The sequence below is a fragment of the Acinonyx jubatus genome, chromosome B2 (genome assembly GCF_027475565.1).
Source record: "Acinonyx jubatus isolate Ajub_Pintada_27869175 chromosome B2, VMU_Ajub_asm_v1.0, whole genome shotgun sequence".
In the NCBI taxonomy this organism is placed as follows: domain Eukaryota; kingdom Metazoa; phylum Chordata; class Mammalia; order Carnivora; family Felidae; genus Acinonyx; species Acinonyx jubatus.
In genome coordinates this window covers 61,711,866-61,739,751 of record NC_069385.1, presented here as the reverse complement: position 1 = coordinate 61,739,751, position 27,886 = coordinate 61,711,866, and the positions used below count along the sequence as shown (strand labels likewise).

General features: G+C 34.7%; 1 protein-coding gene across 12 annotated transcripts; it reads right to left on the bottom strand.

Moving 5' to 3' along the window:
• Positions 1–4: 4 nt before the first annotated feature.
• On the bottom strand, positions 5–27,886 carry PNISR (PNN interacting serine and arginine rich protein). Of its 12 annotated transcripts, XR_008298446.1 has the most exons (15): positions 27,730–27,885; positions 20,909–20,988; positions 18,705–18,824; positions 17,035–17,223; positions 15,430–15,653; positions 13,801–13,972; positions 12,065–12,255; positions 9,748–9,885; positions 8,466–8,565; positions 7,662–7,715; positions 6,444–6,614; positions 4,130–5,216; positions 3,771–3,888; positions 1,478–1,530; positions 5–317 (listed from the first exon to the last, which is right to left on the bottom strand). XR_008298446.1 is itself a non-coding variant. In XM_015077780.3 (13 exons), the coding sequence occupies exons 3-13, from the start codon at positions 18,790–18,792 to the stop codon at positions 3,858–3,860; spliced, it is 2,445 nt and encodes an 814-aa protein (XP_014933266.1). In that variant the 5' UTR covers positions 18,793–18,824; positions 20,909–20,988; positions 27,730–27,885; the 3' UTR covers positions 3,540–3,857. The 12 variants fall into 12 exon arrangements, 9 of the variants coding, with proteins under 9 accessions (XP_014933266.1, XP_014933267.1, XP_053078412.1 ...); XR_003419460.2 differs by lacking the exon at positions 1,478–1,530; XR_008298445.1 differs by lacking the exon at positions 5–317 and having other exon boundaries at positions 393–1,530.

Here is a 27,886-nt window from a genome sequence, read left to right as displayed (position 1 = left end):
ACGGTGAGCAGTAACACTTTACTTCCAAATGTACAAAAGCTCTTCCTTGAGTAAGAGCAATGACACATTTCCAAGGCAAAAAAAAAAAAAAAAAAAAAATCATCGTACATTTTCAACAGGCAGGGTCAATTTGGTAAAGGATTCCTTGAATTAGTGAAATTTACTCAGAAATTTGCTCAGTAATAGTCTTTCACTTAAGGCTTCTTAATAAAATATTGACCTCCTCCTAAGAGTGGCTGCAGATTTCTCAGTTATGTCCTCTTCAGAGTTCCTCTCTCAGGACACATGACCATCTCTCCAAATGACAGCACAAAGCTCTGGCACAAAAGAACATTTAGCATGTGTTATACTTGTTGGAATGACAGATACAAGGAAAAAGCAAAGTGCAAGTATGATTTTAAAAGTTTTAAAAGCTTTATTTAAATATGCTTTATTTGAATGTACCACTTCCTTGGGCTTCAGGCCCTTCCCCACTACCTTTTCAATTCAACAACAAAGGCAATCAGTGATTTGCCTTTAATACTGACAGGAAACAAAAACCTCTTGAATACCCACCAGTTTGGTCCAGGTAAGCAAAACTAGCTCATAGTACTTTTCTCTGCAAATACCGAAAAGCCTTTTCCAATGACACTTCAACCAGAGTTGTGCTGGAAAGACTAGCAATTGTAATGTGGTGTGTGGCCATTGCTGGAGGTATTTCCCAGACCACTGATATGGTGTCTCACCCATGTGTTGTAAACCAGCATCTACAATTTATTTTACCATAAAAACTGAAAATTTACTTAATATTTTGAAATTCCATTTTATAAAAACTTCTCTCTTCCAAATTAAGTGTGAAGTACTACTCCTTTACATCTAATAACTTTATCCCTTTGAAATAATATGCATCAGCTCAAGAGTTTAACTGGTAAATATTCATATTTACACATAAATTGGTAACTCAGGATAATTTCCTCTTTACTTACATTACCATAATCAGAGTGTGGCAGATTTAATCTTTGTATATTTACAGGAAAACTCTAGAGCACATCTGGCAAATCTTCATGGTATAAAATGTAACTCCTCACACATGGGTTATAAGGGTTAATAAAAAGCCTATTTTCTCATTCAGGATTAGACATTACAGCCAAATTCCACTTAAAACTGAAAAACTTTTAAGAGCTAGAAGTATTCAAGACCTTAAAAATAATCTAATCCCCCCCTTCTACAGTTGAAGAAATTGAAGCCCATTGTGTTTAAATGATTTGTCCAAAATAAATTAAGCAGCAGAGTCAGAACAATTCAACGGATCTAATAATATTTCCATCAAACCATGATTAGTACATTTTAGAAACTTCAACAAATGAAAATAGACTTTAATGTATATAAGAGAAGAAAAATCCGTTAAAATGTAAACGTTTCCAAGACAATATTACAGGAACTTTGGACCTCATACAATTCCTTTTTAAAAATTCCCACATAAAAGAAGAAATCTCACCTACTGATTAATTATACTTCATTTGTTTCTTTGAAGAAACAATGACTTAGACACTAAACAAAAAAAAAAAAGAGACTATGTTTGGGAAGTTCACCTATTGTGTATCATACCATTAGAAACAGATGCTAAAACAAGACATTTTACAATGGCAGAAAACATATACACTGTGATTCCACACCAGTCTTTATTTATATTTTGGGGCCTTCATGAAACAAATCTTGTAATTACCTCTTCCAAGTTACATTTTATTCACTTGATGGTGTGGTTTACCCCGTTCCACAAAAACAAGTATGATTAATACACTAGAAATACTTTAAGAGAACCTCAAGACAGTTTTATTAACCAATTCAGACCAATGATTGTCTCAAAAATTGAAACTGATTTTGTGGTGGTGTCATTTTAGATTTCATAACCAAATTATGTATCTAGTTAACTTATGTGTGTTAGCATTCATATCCCAAATCACGGAAGCCCTATTTTATAAAATCTCACCACTAAGGTAAACATACTTCATTATGTGTCAGTGAAGTGATGAATTCCCTAAATTATCCATAAAAATCTGAAAAACCTAAGTATCTAATTATAACACTGATGTATCTACTAATAATCACATATATCATTAGTGTGTTTTAAAAAATATCTACAGATTTAAATAAGAAGCTTGCATATTATGGCAGAGTAATAAAACTGTCAAATACTATTTTTGGCTCTAATCATTTATCTTGCCCAAAAATGTGCATATCATAGCCAACAGAACTTTTCTGTAGAATTTTATTTTGAAAATATTATTTCACCTGAAGATTGATCTAAAAAACATTTTAAGATATGAAAATGTTATACAACTTATCTATTACAAATTAATCTGATAATTAATTCTGCAATTAGGTACACTGTGTTAGCTCACCTACATAAAAAATATTGCACATTTTCATTTTGTCTCCACATGTGACTGATGTCTAAACTATATAGAATTCCAAACTATTTAAAAGTTATTCTGTGAAATATCAACTTTATAAATGTCAGAACTAAATGCACTGTAAAACAACCATTTTGGTAAACATGCATTTATTCACAGTTGATTTATTTCCTCTAGATAAATGCATAACTGCTCAAAATTATTTAAGAACCTATGTAGAGGTACAAGAGCACACTTACAGATCTATTTCTACCTTCATTTTGAAGAAACACTGATCATGGCAAAACTCTGGCTTATTTTAAAATGAACTATTGCTGGTAAGAAGGCATACTTTAAAACTTTCCTGTGACCTGCACCTACTCTTTTCTTTTTAAATTAAAATTTAAAAGCATTTGTTTTCAGAGAAGTATCTGCCTATTGTTGCAAAACTGAATAATCACATAAAACAGACCCTGAAAGCAGTTGAGCATTTAAATGCCTGCAGAGCCTCATTTTACTTGTAAGTTATGACTGTCTTAAATAGCTAGACCACTCACTGATCATAATTGTTAAGAAATTGACAAAACCAGACCATTTTAATGTTATGAAATTGACACAAACCTGCATAATACAGCATTCCTCCACTGAGTTGAGGTCATATTTTAAAAATATAAATAAATATATTGGATTGTGAGTCTTATTTCTGTAGTAACCCAGTGTTTAAAATATGCTTCTAAAACAGAAGTGGATAACTGCAGAATAGAGTTCCAGACTTGACTATGAGGGTCAAACACAACTGTTTCTTATGTGCACTGGCTTGATTGATTCCAGCAATTTCACTGTACAGAAGTAAACCATACTTTATACACAGAGAATATATTACTCAAAAATCCTCAAAATAGGAAGAAAAGTTTAGAAACCTGTCAAATGTTTCCAAATGAAAAGTAAAGATCTATTTTTGGCCCTCTTCCACACCCTTAAAAGTTGGAATTTGACAAAAAAATCCATGGGTACAGTTTACAAACTTTGACAAACTATTAAGTTAAAACCATTTTCTTTGGGGGAGATGAGAGGAAGTACCTTTAAAACCTGTTATACAAAATTCCAGCTGCCTTTTTATAAAAGTACGTTCCTTAGATTAAAATCATAAAATTAAGGTGCAAGAGGTTAACAAAAATGAACTGAAGAGCTTTATTGACATCACAGTACATTCAAGAATAATTTTAAGAACATTACAGCTGAAAGAGAATGGCATGTTTATAGTCTTATTAAGCACTATTTTTTGAAAAAAATGTAATACAAAGAAATCCTATTAAGTAACTTGGAGCAGCATTTGGAAAAAGTACACCTATTTACAGATTAAAAAAAAAAAAAAAAAAAGATTCTGGTTTCACCTACACAGCCACAATGTGCCTCTATAATGAGACAAGCCCTTAAAACTCATGGAATTTTTTAAACATCATGGCATCCTTGCCACATCATTCCTCAGCGTTTACGACGGGGAGGGGTTGTTGATCTGGAAAAAAAAAAGGGAAAAGACAAATTTAAAAATAAAAATGTATTTTAAACTAAAGAATCTGCAATTTTTAAATAAATATTATTATATAGGATTTCTAAAGTTACTTAAGACTATGATCATTTATCAAGTACCAAACTGAGTTTATTAAAGAGAGAGAGAGAAAGAACACTTTCAACTTTGAATAAATTCAGTCAAATTTTTTTAAAAATCAGACAAAATACTTTAAAAAGTATACTACCTTGATCGGGACTTAGACTTGTGTTTGCGGCTTGCCTTCTTACCAGACCTTTGAGATTTCTCCATGGATCGCGATCGACTATGTTTAGGCTTCTTAGCCTTCTTTTCTTTGCTACTTCCTGGAGATTCAGAACTGCTCCTTCCACTAGAATCAGAGCCTGAATGTTTTTTACTATCTTTGGTAGTACTTTTCTTACTATCCTGTCTAGAATCATGTCGGATGATTTTAACAGATATAGAACCACTCCTAGAGAATGTTCTTTCGCTTTCTCGTTTCCTTTTTAACCTATCATCCTGACTACTGAACTTAAAATCTTTTTCTTCCCTTTTTTGTTTCTCTTTTCTCTTATCCTGTTCACGTTCCCTTTCTTTGTCTTTCTTTTTCCTATCTTTATCTATACTTCGGCTCCTCTCCTTTTTTCTCTCCTGTTCTTTAGCCTCACCTTTATGCTTATGACTGCTCCCACTAAGATTTCCACGTTGATCGTCAATTTTACGCCTATCTCGACTCCTACTGCGACTGGACCGATTAGTTCGCCTATCCCTTGAGCGACTTCTACTTCTACGTCTCTCTCGAGAAGGACTCCGATTTCTTCGTCTTTCTCTCTCAATGCTATTTCTATTAGATCTTCTCCTATCTCTAATCTTGACTCTAGCCCTATTGCTCTCTATTTTAATTCTGCGAGAGTAACTTCTACTTCTACTCCGTCTAGCTTTAATTGTTGGAGATCTACTCCTGCTATGTCTCTTTTTCCTTTTAGGAGAAGAAGACCGAGAAGAAGTGCGACTACTACCTGAGCTAGAACTGTATGAAGAGCTAGAGACAGTACTACTAGTACTACTAGTTCTGCTATTGCTACTGGAACTACCACTACTAGAACTTCCTGATCTACTCCTTCCTTGTTTCTCTTTTTCTTTATGCTCTTTTTTTGGTTCTAAAACTGACGTAGTTTCATTTGGAGTTCTTTTCTTTTCATTAACCACATCACCGTCTGCTTCTCTTGCTTCTAGTAGTGATAAACTATTTTGCTCTTTATGGATAAATTCATTCATCTCTTTTGTAACCCTTTCTGTTTGTTGCTTTTCTTCTGAAAGAGAAAAAGAAAAAATACTATGAAAAGTCAAATGTATGACCAAAAAATCCCTAAACTATCAAATTTCAAGCTATCAAATGGTAACAGTAGAACAGGATTGTTTAACAGAAACAGAATACAAGCCACGTTAAGTATTCAAACTTTTCTAGTGGCTACATTAAGAAAATAAAAACAGATGAACTTAATTTCAATAGTTTATTAACCCAAAATATTAAAAATATCATTTCAAATATATATACATACATATATATGTGTATATATATATGTATATAAAATCTTTCAAATCTAGTCTATTTTATACCTATAGCATACTTAAACTTGGTATATTTCAAGTGTTCAATAGCCACCTATAGGGTTATCTATGCTCCTGGACAATACAAGAAAAGAGTGTCAAAGTGGAAAGGTACATGTGAAGCAACTGGAAAAGATTTCCTTTTTGTCTCAAAAGGCAACTTAAAGGTTAAGTAATTTACAGGAAATTTTCGACTGCTAACTCTTAATAATTTCCTTGTCCAAGTATGATTTTTCCAAAAAATTCAAAACACTCTTTCAGTATTCCTAATACCATTATGTAAACTATAAAAAACTACAGTTATGGATAGTATTTTACATTTGAAAACTTCTATAAATGGGCGCCTGGGTGGTCAGTTGGTTGAGCTTCCGTCTTTGGCTCAGGTCAGGATCTTGCAGCTCGTGGGTTCGAGCCCCACGTCAGGCTCTGTGCTGACAGCTCAGAGCCTGGAGCCTGTTTCATATTCTGTGTCTCCCTCTCTGTCTGCCCCTCCCAGGCTCACGCTCTGTCTTTGAAAAATAAATAAATGTTTAAAAAAAAAACTTTCTGTAGAAAGTCCTCTATTTCCTTAAATATGCTAGCTACGCATTAAATATTCTAACTACAAATTACTTTTCAATAGTTTTACAAATACATTTCCGCCATTTCAAAAGTCTTCTTTTTCATTTTGAAAACTTTAGAAAGAAAAAATACATTAAATGACAACTTATAGCTATTGAAATTAATGTCTTACAAAACAAGACAAAGTTCACCTTTTACATATTTTGAATACCACGATTAATTTTAAGTTTCATAAAAACTGCAAATAAGCCAAAAACCTTAGTTTTAGTCACATCTCAAGTCTACCCTCAATATTGTTAGGTTGGTTAAAAAATAAAAAGAAATACAAATAAAACTGGACAAAAATTAAGTGAGTCTAAAAAATATACCTTCCATCTGTTTATCATGTAACAGCTGCTGTTCTTTTTCTTTTCTCCAAAAAGCTTCCTGTTTTTGCCGGATTCGGTGCCGTAACTCCTCATCATCAGTGTCAGATGACTCAGAGCCTCTGTCACTCCTCTCATCTTCACTGTCTCCTGATCCATAACCACCCAGTCCACCTGTGTACATAAAGTTCAGTCTATCATATGGAAAAATTATTCTAGACACTAAAAAATTTTTAAGGTCTGAGAAGAAAGCTAATTTTTTTCAATGCCTTTTCTTGGAAGAATATGCTTATTCGGGGTGGGGAGGAGTATAATTCCAATTCGTAAGGGAGTTCGTAGAACCCCCATGAAAATTGACAGTATCTCATTCTCTCTGAAATATTTGTATTTCTCACCATAAAGGAACCGTGATAACAGTTCTGTTTTACTGTCCATACTAACCAACAAAACCATTTAACAGGGCACTAATAGAGCCTCACTAAAGCACAGTCAATTCAACTACCAATGATCCTGAAAATATTTCTAAAATTCTTTCATTGTTCCAAGCTCAGAAATCCCAGGTAGTATGCAAAGTATTTTTTCCCTAAAGAAATTAGAATACTGTAATTCTCACTGGTACAGAAATGGTAATGTGCTAAAACTACTCCCCACCCTGAAGTGATCTAAATAGTAATTAATCATTAACAAAATCACATGGGCATTTGGCTCTACCCATTTCGTTGATCCCCACAAAGATTAATTTGAAATGATGTGGAAAAGGCAAGTTCAAGCTTTTATATACTTGAGAATATATCATACAAAGAGCAAATTATGAACACATCATTACTATTACACTATTATAAGATAAACTCTTTCCTCTATGTTAAAACTCAACTTGCTACAACACAATCTAAATGAAAGTCCCCTATTAACAGCATTAGTGGATAGGTTCTTCCCTAAGGCATGTATGCAATCATTTTGAAAGTGAGCTTAAATATAATCAGGGCTAAGTAATGAACTATTACAACTCGCCCCAATAAACTATGAATTAGTCACATTTATAATAATTCCTGTGAATGCTTTAGTCAAAAAAAAGGCAAACCTTTAGAGACCGAAATAACCCTAAAATCTAGGTTTATAAACTGAGTAGGAATAGTACAGTTTCAAAACAGAACATGTAGAGAGACATGGTAAGTGTGATTTTCCCTTTAAGGCCCTCTCACAAATAAGGAAAACACTTACCGAGTCCAGTGAGGGAAGCCAGTGCACTGGACTGTGCCAGCTGTTTTGCAGGAGCTTTGTATCACATCAACAACAGGAACAACATGTTAACACAAATAGCCACGATTTCATAGTCATGAGAGTCTATGGTATTGTTAAATCTACTACTATTGCTGCTTTTTGGGGAGAGAAGAAACATTAAAAACATAACATTCATTTTAAACCAGTAGCATGTCTGGCCTTGAAATTATAATGCTGAAGTGAGCTGAAATTGTTTTATAATGATGAAAAATACTGACCAGTACATCAGTATTTTTATTTTTGAGGTATGGTCCCTAATTTAAATTTTGCTTTCAGTATATTTTTTAAGTGTTACCAAGAATATGGGGGGTGGGGATGGGTGAATCTCTTGCTTCTGTAAGAATTTTAAGTGGTAAACTGTGAAAACTGAAGGGTCACAATTCAATTCATTAGTGAAACTAAACTACACTAAAAGTTATACACCAAATACTACGGTATCTATAAAAAAAAAAAAAAAATCAGGTGAAATAAATTGAACATCAAGAATTTTCCACTATACATTTCATCAAAAAATAGCATAATTGCTCATTTGTGCTCAAGCAAGTTGGATAAAAGGAAAAATACTTCTACAGTTTTAATATGATGTCCTACAAATCTAACCTTTCCCAGAGAGTTAAAAACATGCAAGAAGAAAATATTTCAAATATCTGCTAGAATTCAGCAGGGACAACCAAAAAAGTCCAAAATAGCCACCAAAACCAAAATATTCCCAGAAAAACAAAACCAAGAACACCCACAATATACCTTTCGTTGCTTTCCGGTGCGCATCTTTGGCTACGTAATAAATTTCTTCATCTGTGACATCCAGTAGAATTTCAGTCAGAAGCATTTTTGTCAGCAACATCTACAGAAGGATATTTTATATATTTATATATATTGTTCCTAATTTAATTTTTATAGTTACTAACACGGTTTGATATTTTCAAAAACAATTAACAGGCAAAGCCATTTTATAAAATATTTTTAAACAAGAGATCATATCATTCCAAGGAACTGAATATCTTGAAAATTACTCTAAAATACAAAAACTTTGAAAATTTCAAAATCATGAAATAAAGTATGAATTTCCCTGTATAATAAAAAAATTGAATTCTAATTCTATACACAAAATATTTTTAAAAGGCCCCTATCAACAAAAATTTCCATAGATGCTTTAAGTTGAAAGGAGGATGCCTTCATTTAATAACAGTATTAGTAAGCAGCACAACACTAGTTAAATTACCTAGGAACTTACGTTAACCCTCAGCTCAAGGTGAAATTTAAGGGGAAGGAAAAGATAGCTATTCCACTCTGTTAGATCAAGTCCTTTTTTTCTTGACTACTGAAATATAGAGTACAAGTGACTTGAAATAAAAGCTGGATTCTAGCACTAGTTTGGCTACCAGCAAGTGTTTGAAATGTACACCAACTATTAGTTCTTCAGCCTCTCAGGGCTCTAGATTACTCATCTGCTAATGAAAGTACACTATATCAGCATCTTCTACACACATTCCAAAGATCACTGGTCTTTAAATAGAAGAAATGCAACATATTATATTCCCAATCTCAGAAAATGACAGTACACATTACAGATATTTAAGGCTTTAAGTCTTTCAATGAAGAAATATGTTTAACTGTATTCAACTCAGTGCTTCCTAAACTTATTTTTCTATGAAGTCTTTTAATGTTTCTAAGTATTCAAAAGACATACCTTAGAAAATAATAAATCAATAAATGCTCTCTTGGGTCTCATATAGTAAAGCACTGTTTATTTACAACACCGGTATTAGGAAACATGCTTAATAACTGCTGCATAAGCAGCGATTTCCTATTATAAATTGTAGACATTATTACCTAGCATCTCTATATATCAATATACATTTTGCAATTGTTTCATGAGTTCACAGTTTAAATGTTTAAAACAGTCAACTAATAGTTTAGAAATTCTAAACAAAACAAATCCTGTAACAAAATGTTCTATATCAATTATACTTCAGTAAAAAATATTTTTTTAATCCTGTACATGGTAAGAAATTTAACATTCTACCATTTGATACTCTTTCTCTTCTTCAGTCATCTCTGGTTCACTGTGCTCTTCCTGAGGAACTGGAGATGGACTTCTGGTGACTTTTCCACTACTTGCAGCCTCAACATTTTCAGTATCTTCATCTTCCTCATCACTATCCTGGAAGAAGTAATAGTATGGGTAGCCCAAATTCATGCTTATAATGTAAAATCATTATCTTACACATTCTATTTTAAAACCATAAAGTCTATGAAACAGGTATATAAAAATAAAATCTCTCTCTAAATTACATTACAAATTTGTACTATAGATTTCATTTAGTAGTATAAAGTGTCACCTGAAAGGAAATATAAGATTACAAGATAGCTTAGGAATATCAATTATTTTTCAAAAATTTTTAAAAGCTTATTTATTTATTTTTGAAAGCAAGAGGGAGCAAGAGAGAGACGCACAGAGAGAGAGAGACAGGGAGGGAGGGATGGGGGAGGGAGAAGAAGGGGGCAGAGACAGCGAGAGAGCAACAGCGAGAGAGAGAGAGAGAGAGAGAGAGAGAGAGAGAGAATGAATCCCAAGCAGGCTCCACACCATTTGTGCAGAGCCCAACCCAGGGCTCAATCCCACAACCTGAGCCAAAATCAAGAATCGGATGCTTAACTGACTGAGCTACCCAGGCACCCCTCAATTTTTTTTGCCTTAGTCAATTTTGACTTATTTTATAAATAACCAAAATTAATATCATACCAAGACTGACCCAATTAATATCCATTATCTATCATGGTCTTGAAATAAGTAGCTTGTAGAACTTTGGATAAATAAACCACATTTATATTATTCAATGTTACTTTTATATAGCTACAAATTTAAGCTTGTTTACCTAAAATCATGTCACTTAAAATTAAAGATCTGTGTCAGTTTCCAGATCTTAGCTGGCCTTGAAACTTAGCAAAATGTGTTTTGCTACAAAATGGACAGATAAGAAATGAGATGTAGGAAATGCATCATTTCCTACTTCAGATGTAGGAAATGCCAGAGTTCGTCTCTGCTTCTGGCTATAGGTTTTCAGTATCCAGATGGCACACCTTAAAAAGGGGCTTCTTCAGGCAAAGAAGTATCCTAGAGTTACCCTTAAAAATCCTACTAAGTAAAAGATAAGGTGATCATTGAAACACTACTATGGAAAGACTATCTGAACCAGGGGAAGAATACATGTAACACAAGCCCAAAAGCATTTGGGAGAAGAGGGAAGATAATCTCAAACACTTTTTTTGACACCTAAACCTATCAAATCTGGAAATCCACTATTTCATGTTAAAAGTTAATAACTACATTTAAAAAAAAAAAGGCAAACTATTATGACAGTCTTTTGGTTCTTATCTTCATAATACCCACAACAAAAACACATCTTTGGCATGGTGCTTTTGTGAAACACTGAAAATATTATAGCATTTATGAAATTTAAGCTAAACCAATGTCTACTTGAATCTAGTTACCCTGCTGTCCCCTTGTGATTTATTTCTGAAGCATAAAATGGCCTTGGGAGACAGACCAATTTCCAGAGTTGCATACCAGCCAGTACTATGGCTATCATGTCAGCTGAGAGCACATTACTGCTAAATTAAAAAATTCCTAAGCCACTCACACCATCTAACTGATGAAGGTTTAAAGATTTAACTTAATTACTTTCAGCGTGCATGTCAGAAACTATGAAAGTTATTCCTCTTCTGGTATAAACATATACTTAAATATTCAAAAAAGGCAGATTTCCTTCTCCCTTGCCATTTTAACTTAGTTTCATTTTATAATCCACCACTAGGGAATCAGCTGCGCTGCAACAAGAGAATATGGATTTGTTTCTCAAGGTAAGACCTATCTAGCAGCCTAATGAGTAATTTCTCTCTGGAAAGAAATGTTTTATAAACCCCTTTTTCTCCTTACTCTACCCTCAATAACAACATCTATAAAAACATAATCCTCAGGGCACCTAGGTGGCTCAGTTGGTTAAGCGTCCGACTTCGGCTCAGGTCATGATCTCCTGGTCTGTGAGTGTGAGCCCCTTGTCAGGCTCTGTGCTGACAGCTCAAAGCCTGGAGCCTGTTTCTGATTCTGTGTCTCCCTCTCTCTCTGCCCCTACCCCGCTCATCCTGACTCTCTCTCTCTCTCAAAAATAAACATTAAAAAAAAGTTAAAAAACAAAAACCATAATCCTCAAAATATTTACTGAAAGTAATCTCAAGAATATTATTCTAATACTTTTTTATAACTAAATTACTTGTTTATTTCAATAATTTTCACATTCAAATCACATGGGAGTTCCATGTCAAGAGACTCTAACACTTACAAATTTACTTCTCTGAGGTAAACGAGGGCCATCTCCTCCTTCAGCATCTTCTGTGGCCTTCTTTTCTTTTTTGGACAATTGTGAACGTTGTTGTTCCATTCTTTCTTTCTCCAACTTCTTCTGCTTTTCACGTTCCATTTTTTCAAGACCTTCTCGAATCCAAGCTGGAAGAGTCCTGCGTTTTACTGCATCTGTTTCACATGGAAAACAATATTTATGAGTTAGTTTAATAAAAATCATAAATGTATGAGTTCCTTATTCTTGAATTTCTACCAACTTTGTGAGTAAATGAAATAAAAGAATTCTGGTGCCATTTGAGTGCTTATAACTATCATTCTTCAGTAAGACAGTGATAAGGCAACCCAGTAACCATTATGCTTCTCTTTAAGATCATTTTTAAGAGCAGCAGTGAATATAGTCTTTTTTGTTTTCTAAAGTAGGCTCCATGCCCCACGTGGGGCTTAAACTCACAACCGCGAGATCGAGAGTCACATAGTCTACCAACTGAGCCAGCCAGGCCCTTTGTGAACATTGTCTTAATGTTTATGACAAGCCAGGACACTACGAAAGCACATTAAACGATCATCTCACTTAATTCTAAAAAAAAAAAAAAAAAAAAAAAATCACTACTATTATTCAATCTCTTTTACAAATAAGAAACCTCAAGTTCAAAAAGCTTAATGATGTATTCAAAATTAAAAAGCCAGTAGTAGTGATGTGGGCTAATTCCAAGCCAAACTTTTATACTACACTGCTTCTTAAAATATAAAAACAGAACAGAGTCAAACAAAAGCACAAGTCTATTTTTCACAATGAGATTTCATGTGAAGAACTATGATTCCATAAGTTAAAAAAGAAGTTAGAATCTTCCTATCATGTCTACTTTGTGATAAAAAGGAAAGACTTAAATGTTCTGGTATATTAAGTATTGGATTTGGATTTCTAGATACAAAGTTTAAGTTTACAACATGTCATTAGACATAAATTAGTTATACTATATTAAAAATTTAAATCTTCAAGGGCGCCTGGATGGCTCATTCGGTAGAATGTACAACTCTTGATCTCGTGGTTGTGAGTTTAAGCCCCACGTTTAAGCACTAGGCGTCCAACTCCTGATTTCGGCTCAGATCACAATCTCATCTCATGGTTGTGGGATCAAGCCCCATGTCAGGCTCCGTGCTGGGCATGGAGCCTGGTTAAGATTCTCTCCGTCTCTCCCTCTCTCAGGCTCACATTCTCTCTCTCTCATAAAAAGAAAAAAAAAAGAAAAAGGAAAAAAATTATATCGTCTGCCAAAATATTTCTGGCAAGTGAAATAACCAAAGGAAAATTAATCTGGCAGCAGCACATCAGATTAACTGAGAGTGGAAAGAGACCAGAGACAGAGAACAATTAAGAGGTTTTAAAAGGGGGAACTGTTCATATACTGGCATAATGTACCAAATTGCCAACACCGAAGAAAATATCAAAATGCAACAGCTATGATAAATTTATTATTCATCACAAAATCTGTAGTTTCAGATAATGGTTTATTTTTAAAAAATTATTCAGAACTTTTCATATTTTAGACCATCAACTTTTTTGTAATGTTAAGGGTTATGACTATAAAATGATAGGATTTTAAACTATCAATTCCTAACACATCAGAAGTGTCAGAACAATTTAAGAAAACAAGATATCCTTTATACATGATCAAGAAATCATGCCAATTGTGGTCACTAAACTTAAATAGCTACCAATTTGTGGAGGCTCCTGCTTCACAGGAAGTGCAATAGGTGAACGCTGCCGATCCCTGAATGATGATGGCCTTTCTCTTCGATTCTGGGGAGGTGCTGGAGGTCCTGGAGGTCCTGGTTGCCAATAAGGAGGATGAAATCCACCTTGCGGTGGACCAAAAGCAGCCCCATGCTGAAAGAGTATTGCAGTTTATTTTTCTTCACATTAATACAATATACTCTCTGGGACACACGTGTGTTATGAACTGGGACAGTAGAAATCCATGTGTGCAGCAAATCCAAGAATTCCATGGTTCTAATATCCACCGATATTTCTGTAGCCCCAAGAACCTAGGCTTACTTTTCTTAAGAAAGATAAAGATGTTCTGCCTATGTAAATGCAAAGAGTCATCTAAAATTCAGCTAATACACTATTTTCAATAAATATAGAAAAAGATATATATATGACCTTTTATAAAATAATCCTTCTACTACATGAAATCAAATGTCAGTTTTTGTATAACTAGAAAATACAGGATTTTTTTTTAATCAATTCCAACTTATTTCTTATGAACTTTAGTTGTTTCTATAATCTTGCAAGAAATATTATCTATTTTAAACAAAATAAAAGTTATGGAATCATTAAATATTTTTTTGCAATTTTCCTATTTTCAGAGGCTTTTCTAATAAGCCCACTGCCAACAGAACTCTGTCTTGTTAGCATGGGGGTTTATCAAGATAATGGGGTGTTAAGTAGAAGCTCCCTGCCACTACATTTCTTCAAAACCAAAACCCAACAAACATTGTCATATCTGTATACCAAGTACGAGTATACACAGTAAGTATCTGAATACATATGAATGAGGATTACTGTCTCAAGGTGCATACTGTTTACAATTTATGTCCATTATTAATACAAGTAGTGAAATAATGTCTGAGTTTTTTCAAAATTTTAAATCATGATAGCTCAGTTTATAAGGTAACAACTACAATCAGTTATTTCAAAATGATTATCTAGCACTATAATTTGAGGGTGGACCCTTGGCAGAGTGATTAGAGAAAATAAAGCCCCACATAACGATACTATTTCCCATAGAGTTCTATGTCCCTAGGAATGAATTAGATGCTACAAAGGAAATTATGTACAATTTCATTAACATGTCATGTCAGAATGGAAAAAAAATGACAACACTAGAAAAAGTCATAATTCTATATAGCAGAAGGAACTGCATTTAGGAAGATGACCTATGTTCTTCATGTATTTCATTCATGTCTTATCCATGATCTATTATTGACAAATAATGTATTCAACTACTGTGCATTTTCTAAACTTTATTCAACATTTAAATATACCATTTTGAAATTATAAATTAGAAAACAAAACATCATATAGCTATTGCACTTAACATTTTTTATCCAAATTTTTCCCTAACGATCCTTTATATCATTCTCCTAAGCATATCAGACACCAGAAAAAAAAATCTAATGATTTTAATACTCAAAAATTGAGAATTTTTCTGAGACATAATATGTGCTTATCTGTACAAGACTGAAAAGTGAAACACAGATCTTAGGTACTCTTGATGAGACACTTCCAAAGAATGGATTACGTGCACATCTACAATATTAAAGCAACAAAATATCTTTCACCTGATAGTCAAACTGGTTCACTGGCCCCACTGCAAAATTATCGGGTGGTCCACCAAAGTTGTGATTGTTCTGGTTAAATATATGCCTGTTGTCAGGGGCAAATTCCCCACTGTCCTGACTGTTGCTGTCTTCGGAAGGAGGAACAATGTCCATTGGGCCTGGTGTTGGTGGCATCCATGGCTGATCTGGAGGGGGGTGTGGGGGCTGCTGATGCATTCCCCATTCTATTTAGGATTTAGGCATAAAAACATTCAACAGGGGGTTATAACAACATCACAAATTTTTAAGATCTCAAGAAAGATTTTTCAGCAAAGAAACAGATTTAAAAATTTATGACTTCTTGGGTCAAATTCCTCTTGTATATCTTAAAAATAAGCAATTAATTAAACTAGTAAATAATTCAAATGAACTAACTCCACTCTAATTCATATCCTAAACATATAGAAATCAAATGCCCAAAATTATTTTTAATAATGTAACAAAATCCAAAGCATTTTTTTGTTGTCGACTTTTTCTATTTCTGTCCAGTAACAATACCATAAAAAATAACACCTTGAGATTTTATATATAATATCTTTCTTGCATGAACACATTTATCCTCACAACATCCCTGTGAGGTAGGGAGAAATCAGGTATTATCTTTGCCAATTTCAGGAGGGAAAACTGAGGCACACAGAGGTTAATCACCTGCCCAGGTCACAAAGAAAACCAGTAGAATAAAGTTGGGGAGTGGGAATGCCAGGGTGAGTCATTTATGAACGAGAACTTGGGAACCAAAACATTTTCAAACTTGGGGAAATTTGGTGTAGCTTCAAGAAAACTAGAAATAAACTACCTCAGAGTATCAAAGATTAGAATATTCATTATTCTGTTAAAAGTGATGTTAGAGGATTACTTCCTGAGTTTTCCATTCTTACACTGAGAACAATAATAAGTATTAATAGGGAAAGGGAGATTAAAACTTTACCATCAGCATACTCAAATGTAAGATTCCTCTATAAATATTTTCAAGTGACTATTCAAAATAATAACACAAGACATGGAAAACTAAATTAGCATCAAGAAATCTAAATCATACTATGAAGTAAAAAAGCAAATGAACAAACAAAAAAATAAAACATAAAAACTTATGGAAGATCTTCACTATCTGGAAAAAAAAAAGGAAAGAAAAAGATGGGTGGATGGTAGGGGCAGAGTATATTTGACAGACTAATTTGTCACTTAGTGACACAATATTTCTTTAATTAGAGGCTAGACATGTTTTGCTCTGCCAGTGCTGCTTCTGAAAAGGCCAGAGGTTGCAACAGAGAGACATAGAATGCTCTCTTCCCTAGATGCCAAGTGAGGTTTCCAGTGTTCCCAGCCCCTGTCAGCCTAGGAATGAAGAACCAAGAAAAGAATCAAACTGAGTGCCACAATGCTAGCAGATTGAGTACAGAATAATTTTAACCACAAAATTTCAAGGTCAAATCTAAATGAAACTGCCTATTCTTTAAGGAGCATCAATTTCAAGAAGTCATAAAACTAAGCAAATTAAACAATTTATTTAATCCTCATTTTATTTTAAAAATAGTCCTAAAATCCAGATAACATGAAACAACAAACCTGGTTGCCACATTCTGTTAAAGTTTGAATCCCCTTGAAAACTCCCATGATTGTTTGGACCAGATTCCATTGTAGACATATCTTGTCCATTTGGCATCATTCCTGGTGGTTGTTCTACCATACTTTGCTGCCCTGAAGCTTCTCTTTGAGCAATCCAAGCTTGAGCCAATGCAGCCCAGTCAATCTGACCTAACATAATTGAACACAGAAGTTACCATTCAGAATGTAAGACCTAAAAGAATAGTGCCTCTATGTAAAACTAGCATCTCAGTTGTTCCTTACTAGAGTTTTTAAATATTACAGATTTTAAATATTAAATTGGTTATGGCTGAAAGGATGCTTAGAAAACAACCCACATTCAGGTTACAAAATAATAGAAGACTTCTGGAAAACAATGCCACAAAATCACTCTTAACTGGCTTCTAATATTAACTCATAAGAAATGTATCCCCTGTACCTTAGTTTACGGAGTCTTTTAAAAGTCTTCTTTCCTTCGTTTTGTTTTTTTTTTTTTTTAATTACTATAAAAACAAATGATCAAACTCACGAATTTCTTCCTCAAACATATCCTATCCAGGCCCACAATGGATCCTGTAGACTTAGGATGAATACAACTATCTATCTCTGCTCATCCTCACAGTCACCCTTTAGCTAAGGCTCCCTTCTCTAGTCAAAATACATCTTCTTAGCAACTTCTTAGCCATTCTTTACTCAAAATGTATTGCCTCACTATCTTAAAGGTCCTCTTCCTTCTCCAATATCTATGCTTAACATTTTAAGATCTAATATTATTAATAAAGGAAACAAAGTAGAATAAGACAGTTTTTCACATTGCAGTAAAGATTAAATAGGTATTCTCATACATTTTGGTGGAAACATAGGCTGGCATAAACCATGTGGAGCTGAACCTGGGCAGTGTGTATCCAAAACTTTTCAAATGTGCTGACAGTGGTATAACAAACCTAGTTCCTGGATTTTTTTTCTTCAGAAAATAACTGGACATGTAACAATGCAATGATATGTATACAAAATTATGATAATTATTTCAAAAAGTACAAAGCTACAATCAATCATCCAAAAGTGATTTACTAATTTACAGTACTATAACAGAATGTTATGTAGCTATTAAAAAAAGAAATAGAATCAGATTAACCCAGTAAAGGCAGGACAGTGGAAGAGGTCTTATCAATGAAGCAAAACTGGCCATGAGTTAACAACTATGAAAGCTAAGTAATAAAAAGGGGCTCCCTCACTCTTTTCCATACCCATATATGCTTGAAATATTCCATAATAAAAAGAAAAATTTAAATGACATATATAGCATACCTTCAGTTGACTATGAGCTACGTAATGAACAACAGAAGTATGCTTTACTTAAGCAACACATTTAAGGAAGATTTTCCTCTTTCTTTAGAAAAATAAGAACTACATCAGTTTTAAAAATGTAAAATCTTCATAAAGCTTTCTACTCTTTGAGGAAGTCTTCTAAAGAAAAATTCATTCCCTAATATGTATGCTATGGCAGTATTATTTATGAGACAAGATTATATTTTGGTCATAAAACGATCCAATAAACCAATTCCAATTCCATTTGCCTTAATCCCATCACCTATCTCCAACTCATCTCTATCTCCCCTTTCCCAATTTCCAAATTCAACTGATTTCCTTACTTGGATCTTGCTGGTGCTGGAACGACTGCATCCACTGTTGTTGGTTCAAGGGCCATTGCTGCCAAGGCTGTCCTCCTTGATCCCACATCCTGACTTTTTAAAATATATTTGATTTTCTATCTTCAACAAAATAAACAATTTAAAAATGAGAATCACAGTTAATTTTAAAAGCTCACACATCAGAAATTATTATATGATGATACATTTATGTGATCAGAGCTCTAAAATTCTGGTCAGTAGTTTACCAAAGGGAAGTGGAATTTTTAGATTGTCAAGCAAGAGTATAAACTTTAAATTTTTTTTTTAATTTTTTTTTTTTTAACATTTATTTATTTTTGAGACAGAGAGACAGAGAGCATGAACAGGGGAGGGTCAGAGGAAGAGGGAGACATAGAATCTGAAACAGGCTCCAGGCTATGAGCTGTCAGCACAGAGCTTGACACAGGGCTCGAACCCACAGACCGCGAGATCATGACCTGAGCCGAAGTCGGACGCTTAACCAACTGAGCCACCCAGGCGCCCCAAGAGTATAAAATTTAATGTTAATGGTGGCAAGCATGGCTCTAATCAACTCAGCTCAACAAGATGGGAAAAATATCTATTTTTTCCCAATACAGACCTCTGGAAATACAGTTATTTATTTTAAAGATTATACGAAGGGCCGCCTGGGTGGCTTAGTTGGTTAAGTGTCTGACTCTTGGTTTCGGCTCAGGTCATGATCTCAGTCTGTAGGATCAAGCCCTGCATATGGCGCTGCACTGACAGGGGGGGCCTGCTTGGGATTCTCTCTCCCCCACTCTGCCCTCCTCCACACACCCAGACTCTCTTTCTCTCAAAAAATAAATAAATAAAACATAAAAAAATAATAAAGATTATAAGAAAAAAAGTGATTTAATCTCTTCCCAACCAAAACTCCCTAAAATGGGTAACCAAACAGCTCTAGCTGTTGAAGGAAAACTCTTCCTTATAATTAGAGCTAATGAACACAGAAGTAGAATAAATTCAGAAAATTACTATATTGCCAAACCTAATGAAACAACTGATTCAGGACATCTGACAAGTTGATGGGAAGTCACAAATTCAAAGGTTGCTCAAATACCACCCCTACAGACTATTAGTTGCCTCTTCATGAGACACAATATTATATCCCCAAATCACTCTGAATATTTTCTCCAAAAATGTTTAACGGAGTCCAACTGAGCTTTTGGATCTAATTCTACTATAAAGAAATTAAAGGGAACAAAAGAATGACATAAACAGTATCAAAAGAAACAACTTGACAAATCCAGAAAGTCAGATAGGTCTACAAGAGCAGATTTCTTAACATTTAAATACCATGGAAAAGAAAGGGAGAGCACATATGTGTTAATAACTGTTAAATCTACGTGATGTGTGGGGCAGGGGGTGGGGGGCATCACACTAGTCTACTAGTCTACTTTTCTCTAAACTAATTTAAAAACTTTCATAATAAAAAGTTTAAAATTCCTACAAGTCTAATACAGCTGTATTTTATCCAACACTGACATACAACCCCTTTTAAGAACCACTGATATGCATGGCAAACAGGATGTGTTTCTTCATTTTTGTACCCTAAGGCTTAGCATAGAGGCATTAAATAAATTTTTACTAACTGAATTTTTCTAGAATGACCCTTTCCTCTATTCTAAAAACAAAACAAAAGCAAGCCTTAGCACTGCGGGATCAAAAAAAAACTACGAAAGCCAGATAAGAAGGAAGTAAGAGACACCCACTCAAATAGGACAACTAGCTGTTACAATTCAGTCTCTTAAAAGAGTTTGCAGCATTCCCACAATGTCATATAGTTCTATCAATGTCAGATCCTGACCTTTCAAGTAAAGAACACTGTAAATTAGAAGAGATGCATTCCTTTGTTACCTTGATTTCGTTACAGTCAAGTGCACTTGACTTCTAGTCACCGAATACAGTCTATAATAATGGCATCATTAGAATATGCTAAATAGCACCACACCTGAGGCCAACAACAGACTTGAGTATCAATTCCGAGCTGCATATGCTTCTTTTTCTAATCTCTTCAGATTTTCTTTCCTCTCTTTTTCAACTATACCTTTAAACATTTTAAAAGCTAAATGACTTATTAGAATCCTTTACAACTTTAATTAAAAGGTAACAAATAAATAAAGAGGAACCCCCCAGAAGAAATACCAACTGCTATTTTGACTAACCTCAGAGGTTCACCTTCTGTTTAAAATTTGGGTTGATTCAGACTACAGCTTGGAAGCATAGCAGCAAGATTACTTATGCCCTGAGGGGGGAAAAAAAGAGTATATGTTTACTCTTAGATTATGAAAAGTTACTAGAATTAATAAAATTCTAGAGCTGCAACATAAAAGTGTGATCATCTCTAAATTAATTTGGAACTTTTCCTCCCATTAACTTTATAATGAGAAAGTACCATTTTAAAGTTAAGGGAAATAGGTACATCACAAATGACAAAGCAAAGCTTTTTAAAATTTTTTCCCTTTCAAATAAATATCTTTTTATTTACTTGAACAATTCATTAGTATAAAATAATGTCAAACAATTTAGGGACTGTCATATATGTTGAGAAAAAAGGAAACATTTGAAAAGCTCTCATTCACCTGACATTAACTTAAATGGCACAAGTAACAAGATGCATTAATTTAGGTTTTTCTATAGAATTCTAAGTTTAAAATTAACACCAGCAAGGTGAAAACAATTTGTCCCTCAAATGTTTTCATTTTATTCCCATTAGATCAACAGCTTTTTAAAGTTGATAGAAAGTCAAATCTATTCACCTTTTTATCTCCCATAAGGGACAGGACAGCCTTTTGCATACATCAGTCTCTAAATACCAACTGCAAAAATGAATAGTCTCTAGCTCCTTCTAATACAGCAAAGCTGTTGTATTTATGAGAACCAAAAAGCTGTTGTAAGCATGGCTTGCTGTGTTTTCCAAAGCTGTAAATGGTATATCAAAACTCAATGCACAGATTTTTCTGTCATAGGTTATAAACTCATACAATGTAGGCATCATAACTAGCTCTATATACTCACTACTAGAGTTGCAAATAGATGTGCCCTTAAACCACTTTCATGATGAAAATGATCTGTACTGACTCCCAACCATCATTTCCAATACACAGATCTACTTCTCTAGAAATCAAAGTTGCTTTCACTTACTCATGTTTAATGGTTGTCATAAACAACTTTTCAGTTCCCTTTTAAGGCCAGTAACCTGGATTTCAGAGCACAAGCTCTTTTCATGATGCCCACCTAAACCACTCACCAGCTGTATGAACATGGGCAAATTAACCACTAATTCTTGGTTTTCACATCTGTAAAATGGAGGACATAAATAAGTGTTCACCTCATTGAGGATTAAATGAGAAACACATGAAAACTCAGCAAGGGTGCCTGGGTGGCTCAGTTGGTTAAGTGTCCAACTTTGGCTCAGGTCATGATCTTGCGGTTCAGGGGTTTGAGCCCCGCATCAGACTCTGCTGACAGCTCAGAGCCTGGAGCCTGCTTCAGATTGTGTCTCCCCCTCTCTCTGTCCCTCCCCACCTAGTGCTTGCTCGCTCGTGCTCTCTCTCTCTCTGTCTCAAAAATAAACAAATATTAAAGAAAACTCAGCAAAGCAGTCTTCAAAAAGTAGAGCTTAATACCACCATCAACACTTTCTCAGTATCTCAGTATCATTTCTGAGAGCACTCCTCAAGTTTACAATTGGGGGCAGGCAAAGGGGTTGGCAACCAAGCCAAGCCATTTCTACTCAACTCTTTTTTTCTTCTTTGAAAGTAACCTGAGGTATCTTCGGAAAAAAATTTTTTTTCAAAAAAAATCTTCTTGTCCCTCCCTCTCACAATATCATTGAGTGAAGCTTTAAAAAAGAAAAAAAGGAACTTCAGGAGTTTTCCCATGCACAAAAAGTTTTTACTTGCATATTTTCAAGAGTTTGATTTGTATTACTTGTAGCCATTTGTATTTGTTAAAACCAGCCACTTCTACTTTTACTATGTTTTCCAAAGCTTCTTGCCCCCAAAGATTTTATGGAAGCTACTATTCAAATACAGTGTTTGATACACTTAGGCTTAGAAAAATACAGAGATGTGAAATTGTGAGAAGCAGAACAGCATAAAAATACAGCAAAGAAAGTGACAATAAAAGTCAAGGAATTAAGAAGTTAGGAGGTATTTGATAAAATGCTTCAATGAAATCTGCAGTTGAAAAACTTGGCTACAGAAGATGAGTACTGAACGAGGGGGTGGGTAAAACACCAAAAGGTTAGTTGTTTTGGAAGACAATTTAGCATTACCGTATTTTATCAAAATACCAGCAATTCCACGACTTAAACCATGGATGAGTATACTCACCATGTAACCCCAGCCCCTGCAGCATGTTTGTAACAGTGAACATCTGCTTTTACTGTCACTCAAAGGGCAATGGGTGAAATACAAGAGAACCATACAGTGGACTGCTATTCAGCCATTACAATGAGTAAGATAGACTTTTATATGCTGACATATATTGATACACAAATTATATTAAGCAGTCAAACAAATTATGTGATACAACATGAATAATGATGCTGCTTGAGGTTTTTTCTTATTAAGAATGAAATTTAGTATAGAAAATCCCTAAATTACAAAAATGCTTAAAAACTAGTAGGCTCTGGGAAGTGAAAATAGATCAGGAAATTCTGATTGTCTTATATCTGTGTTCTTTGAATTATTTTACCATAGTGTGTATTTTTAAAAATACATATATAGATTTTTAAAAGATACAAAAAAAAAAAAAAAATCAAAGGAAGCTGATCAGCACAGTCCATAATGACAGCTATATATAGGCAATAAGCACTACACATGTAATAGAACTGTGAGACTTTGGGCAAATTACCTGACCTCTGTCTCATTTTCTTATGAAGGATTTGGGAGTAAATTTCTATAATCTAGTCCAAAAAGGGTTTCTCCAGTCATGAGAATAAAATTTAGAGTTACACTGAATTTTGTAAAGGGACAGATTTTAAGAAAAGACTTAGTATACTCAAATATCTAATATAAACTTTTATATATGTTTCAGCATCTGGCACAATGCTTGATAAAGGGTTTCATTAATTATCTGATTAAAGAACAAGATTATAAGTGATTTGATGGCAAGGATTTAGAAACCCCACACTTTCTTCATCTTCACCATAAAATCTTCTTTACTAACTAATCAACATAACAAATGAAAAATCTAGAAAACATAAAGAATATGAAGGCACATATGGCAATAATAAAAAAAGATGTCCTATACTTTCAGTATGGTTCAATGAAACAACACTGCCTTATACCATTAAAAATGACATTTACAGATTGGTTTAACAACGATTTGGAAAATACTGATAACTGTTAAAGATGAGTGATAAGTACACTAGAGTTCACTAGACTCTACTTTTGCACTGTTTGAAGATTTCCATGATGATAACCTAAAGATGATGCGGTGTACATGTTATAGAGACTTACAATGAATTTTCGCTTTTTTTTCATGGCTTGTACAAGATCTTTTGAGGGCAGTCTTACAATTACATGAATTCTCCATAGTGCTTTGCCCATATTAAGTTGTGAAATTATTTACTCATTCACTGAAATTCCTTATCAAGTAAAAACACTAATATTCAAGGATGAAAAGAACATTCTAACACTGCTACTCTGATCTGATAACATCAAAAGCCAATTCGAATTTATTTGCCCTTCCTTTAGCCTTAATTTTAAAGATCCTTAGGCTCAACTTCTCAGATTTGGAAAATATGATTATAGATCTCAGGCTGCAAGCCTTTCCCTTCATGGGGCTAAATTACCTGCTATTCCCTTGTCAACAATTGGGATTTAGGAAAAACAGAAAGATCAATAACAACGGTTTGCCATCAGAGCATCCAAGTTATCACATATGGCTGGAAAAATCTAGTTTATGACCATGACCAGTGTTACAGATTGAAAGATTATGTTTTAGTCCTATCCTCACTCCCATAAACTATCAATGTGACCTTATCTGGAAATAGGATAGCTGCAGATGTATTCAAGATGTGAGGTCATACTGGCTTAATGTAGGTCCTAATCCAATGACTGGTGTTTTTATTAGAGACACAGATACACACAGAGAACACCATGCGACCACAGAAGCGGAGACTGAAGTGATGTGTCTATAGCCAAGGAAAGCCTAGGATTGCTGAGAACCACTAGAAGCTAGGATGAGGCAAGGAAGGATCTTCCCCTAAAGCAGGGTTGGAGAGTTGAGGGTGGAGCGAGCAAGCAAGCATGGCCCTGTAGAAAACTTTATTTCAGACTTCCAGCCCAGAGAACTGTGAAAGAATAAATTTCTGTTGTTTTAGGTCACTCAGTTTATGATAATTTATTACAGTATCCCTAAGAAACTAATACAACCTGAAATGGCCATCGTTTATCTTTTCCATTTCTTAGATGACTCTATATTAGAACACTTGTTGCTCTGAGATTCTTAAAATTACTTGTTTAAGTGAGTCATTAATATTTTGCAAAAGTCCTCTCATAAACTAACAGATGAATGAGAATGAAAATGGAGTATCTGTTTTAAAGTACTTAAGCATCAATTGCAAAATCAAAGAGATATAGAAACACATCTATCCTTTAGTGCATATGGTAAAATGTTTCTCAGATCACACATACAGTTTAGAAACCACAAAATGCAACAATCCTTTTCTCCCCTGCCACGTCACTGCACATCAGATGACTGACCTCAATGCCAAAAAGAATTCATCTGTTCAATTCAGGTTAGGTGGAAATGGCCCTAGCAGAGGCTAACCTTGTAATCATTTGAAATTTAGTAAAACAAATTTTGCTATTTGATGGGACATGCATTTTAGGATATACTGAAATGCTCTGCCACTTGCAGATCAAAAGAGGCACTCAAAAAAATTGGAGAATTGGATAGTTTGGTTATAGATACCGAAAAAAAAAAAAAAAAAAGGATGGAGGCATGTCATAGTAGACAATTAAAAGAGCTCCCAATGTCCAAAACTGAAACAATCTGAGCAACAAAATAAAGTAACAATGGATTTTAAGACAACTTATGACACAAATATCTGTGTGTCCACACTGATATAAACAAATGATTAAATACGCAGGGACAGACAAATCTCTCATGCAGAAGCATTCCAACTAAATTATGTGGATACTACATCCTAAAAAGGAGGGAGAACATCGCTCTCCACTCCTCAAGTACAAATTGTGCAAAAGGACTTCCTTCCAATGAGTACAGTATGGAAAGGAGGGGGTTGTTAGGGAAGAGCAACTTTACAGTGGAGAAACTTGACAAACACCACCTCAAGCAGGTGACTGAGGTGATTTTTCACATTCATATTACATACCCTTGATAGGATGTGATGAAAAAGGCACTGCTCCTCTGTAATCTTCCTTTCCAAAACCCCTAACATCAGTCTGATCATGAGACTGATGATCAAATTCCAACCGCAGGAACTCTATTATATATACCTGACCAGTGAGCCTCAAAACTGCCCAAGTTACGGTACCAGTTTGCTAGGGCTGCCATAACAAAGTACCATAGACTGGGTAGCTTAAAGAACAGAAATTTATTTCCTCATCCTCCCGGAGACTAGAAATCCAAGATGGAAACGTCAGCAGGGTTGATTTATTTCGAAGGCCTCTCTCTCTGGCTCATAGTTGGCTGTCTTCTCTCTATGTCTTTATATGGTCTTCCCTCTGTGTCCTAACCTCGTCTTATAAGATCACCAGTCATAACAGATTAGGACCTACCCTAATGACTTCATTTTACTTTTTTAAAGACCCTATCTCCACAAATGGCTATATCTGAGATACTGAGGTTAGGACTTCAATATATGAACTTCGGAGGGACACAATTCAACCTGTTACAGTCATCAAAAACTAAGAAAGCCTGAGAAACTATCACAACTAAAAGATGGCTGAGGACACATGACAACTAAATGTCATATAGCATCCTAAATGGAATCATGAACCAGAAAAAAACATTAGGTTAAAACTTAGGAAATACAAAGAAACTACAATAATAATAATAATGTTAATAATAATGTGTCAATATTGGTCCATTAATTCTAACAAATGCATCATACTGATGCATATTAATAATAAAGAAACTGTATAAAGCGGGGGTGTTTTTATAGGAATTCAGTACTATCTGCTCAATTTTTCTGTAAATCAAAAACTTTTAAAAAATAAAATCTGTTCATTTTTTTAAAAAAATATGGTCTCATGAACATCTCCAAAGAACCGATTTACTATTACTATCCCTACAGCCCCACGACAGTCCTACAGGTGAATCTTTACTGTTCAAATTTATTTTTATTTTTGCTTTGCGACACTCAAGTCACACATTCCAAGTTTATTTTGCTCTTTTATAAATTAACCACCAACAACCAAACTCTCGAGTGCTCATGATGTTCACATGACAATAATATCAACCACAATACAACTGAAATGTTGGATACTACTCTTTCCCTCTTGAAGCTTAACACACAAAGTCCATAGCTGGATAAAAACAAGAAAAATACAAACTAGGGAACCTAACTGGAGTTAACAGGACGCATGTGCCCTGACCGCGCCTGCGTAGTCGGAACTGCACAGCGCAAAAGGTCCAGGTCCGGGCCCCAGCCTCCTCCGCCCCCTTGCACCCCCCTCCCCATAAGGGGGTTCCCACTGCGCACGCGCAGTGCTTAACGGCCGGTCAGGAGCCCAACAATTAGTCCCTCTGATCCGAGAGAAAACTCTCAGAGTTATAGGAAGAAGTCGTGAGCATTCTCTTTAATAACAACATTTCCTCTTCACTGAGGGCACCGATCCGATTCACCAAATCGGGCGGACACCGCCTCTTTAAGGAGATGAGGTTCCAGCAGTCGCGCCAAGCAGCGTACGCAGCTTACGTGTTTAAGTTAATCTACCTTCGCCACGGAAACCAAGAAGGCTGTGATGGCCTGGCAAGTCCCCACGCCTAATTGTTTCCCACCACTTACCCACTCTGGTTCCGGAACCCCGCTATCGCCACAGTTCCTGTAATACCTCTCCAAACCTTTCGATGCTTCTACTTCTTCACGAACAAGACAAGATGGCGCCTGATTGGTTGCACCCGGAAGTGAATAATAATAACATCCGCTTGTCATCTGAAGCCAT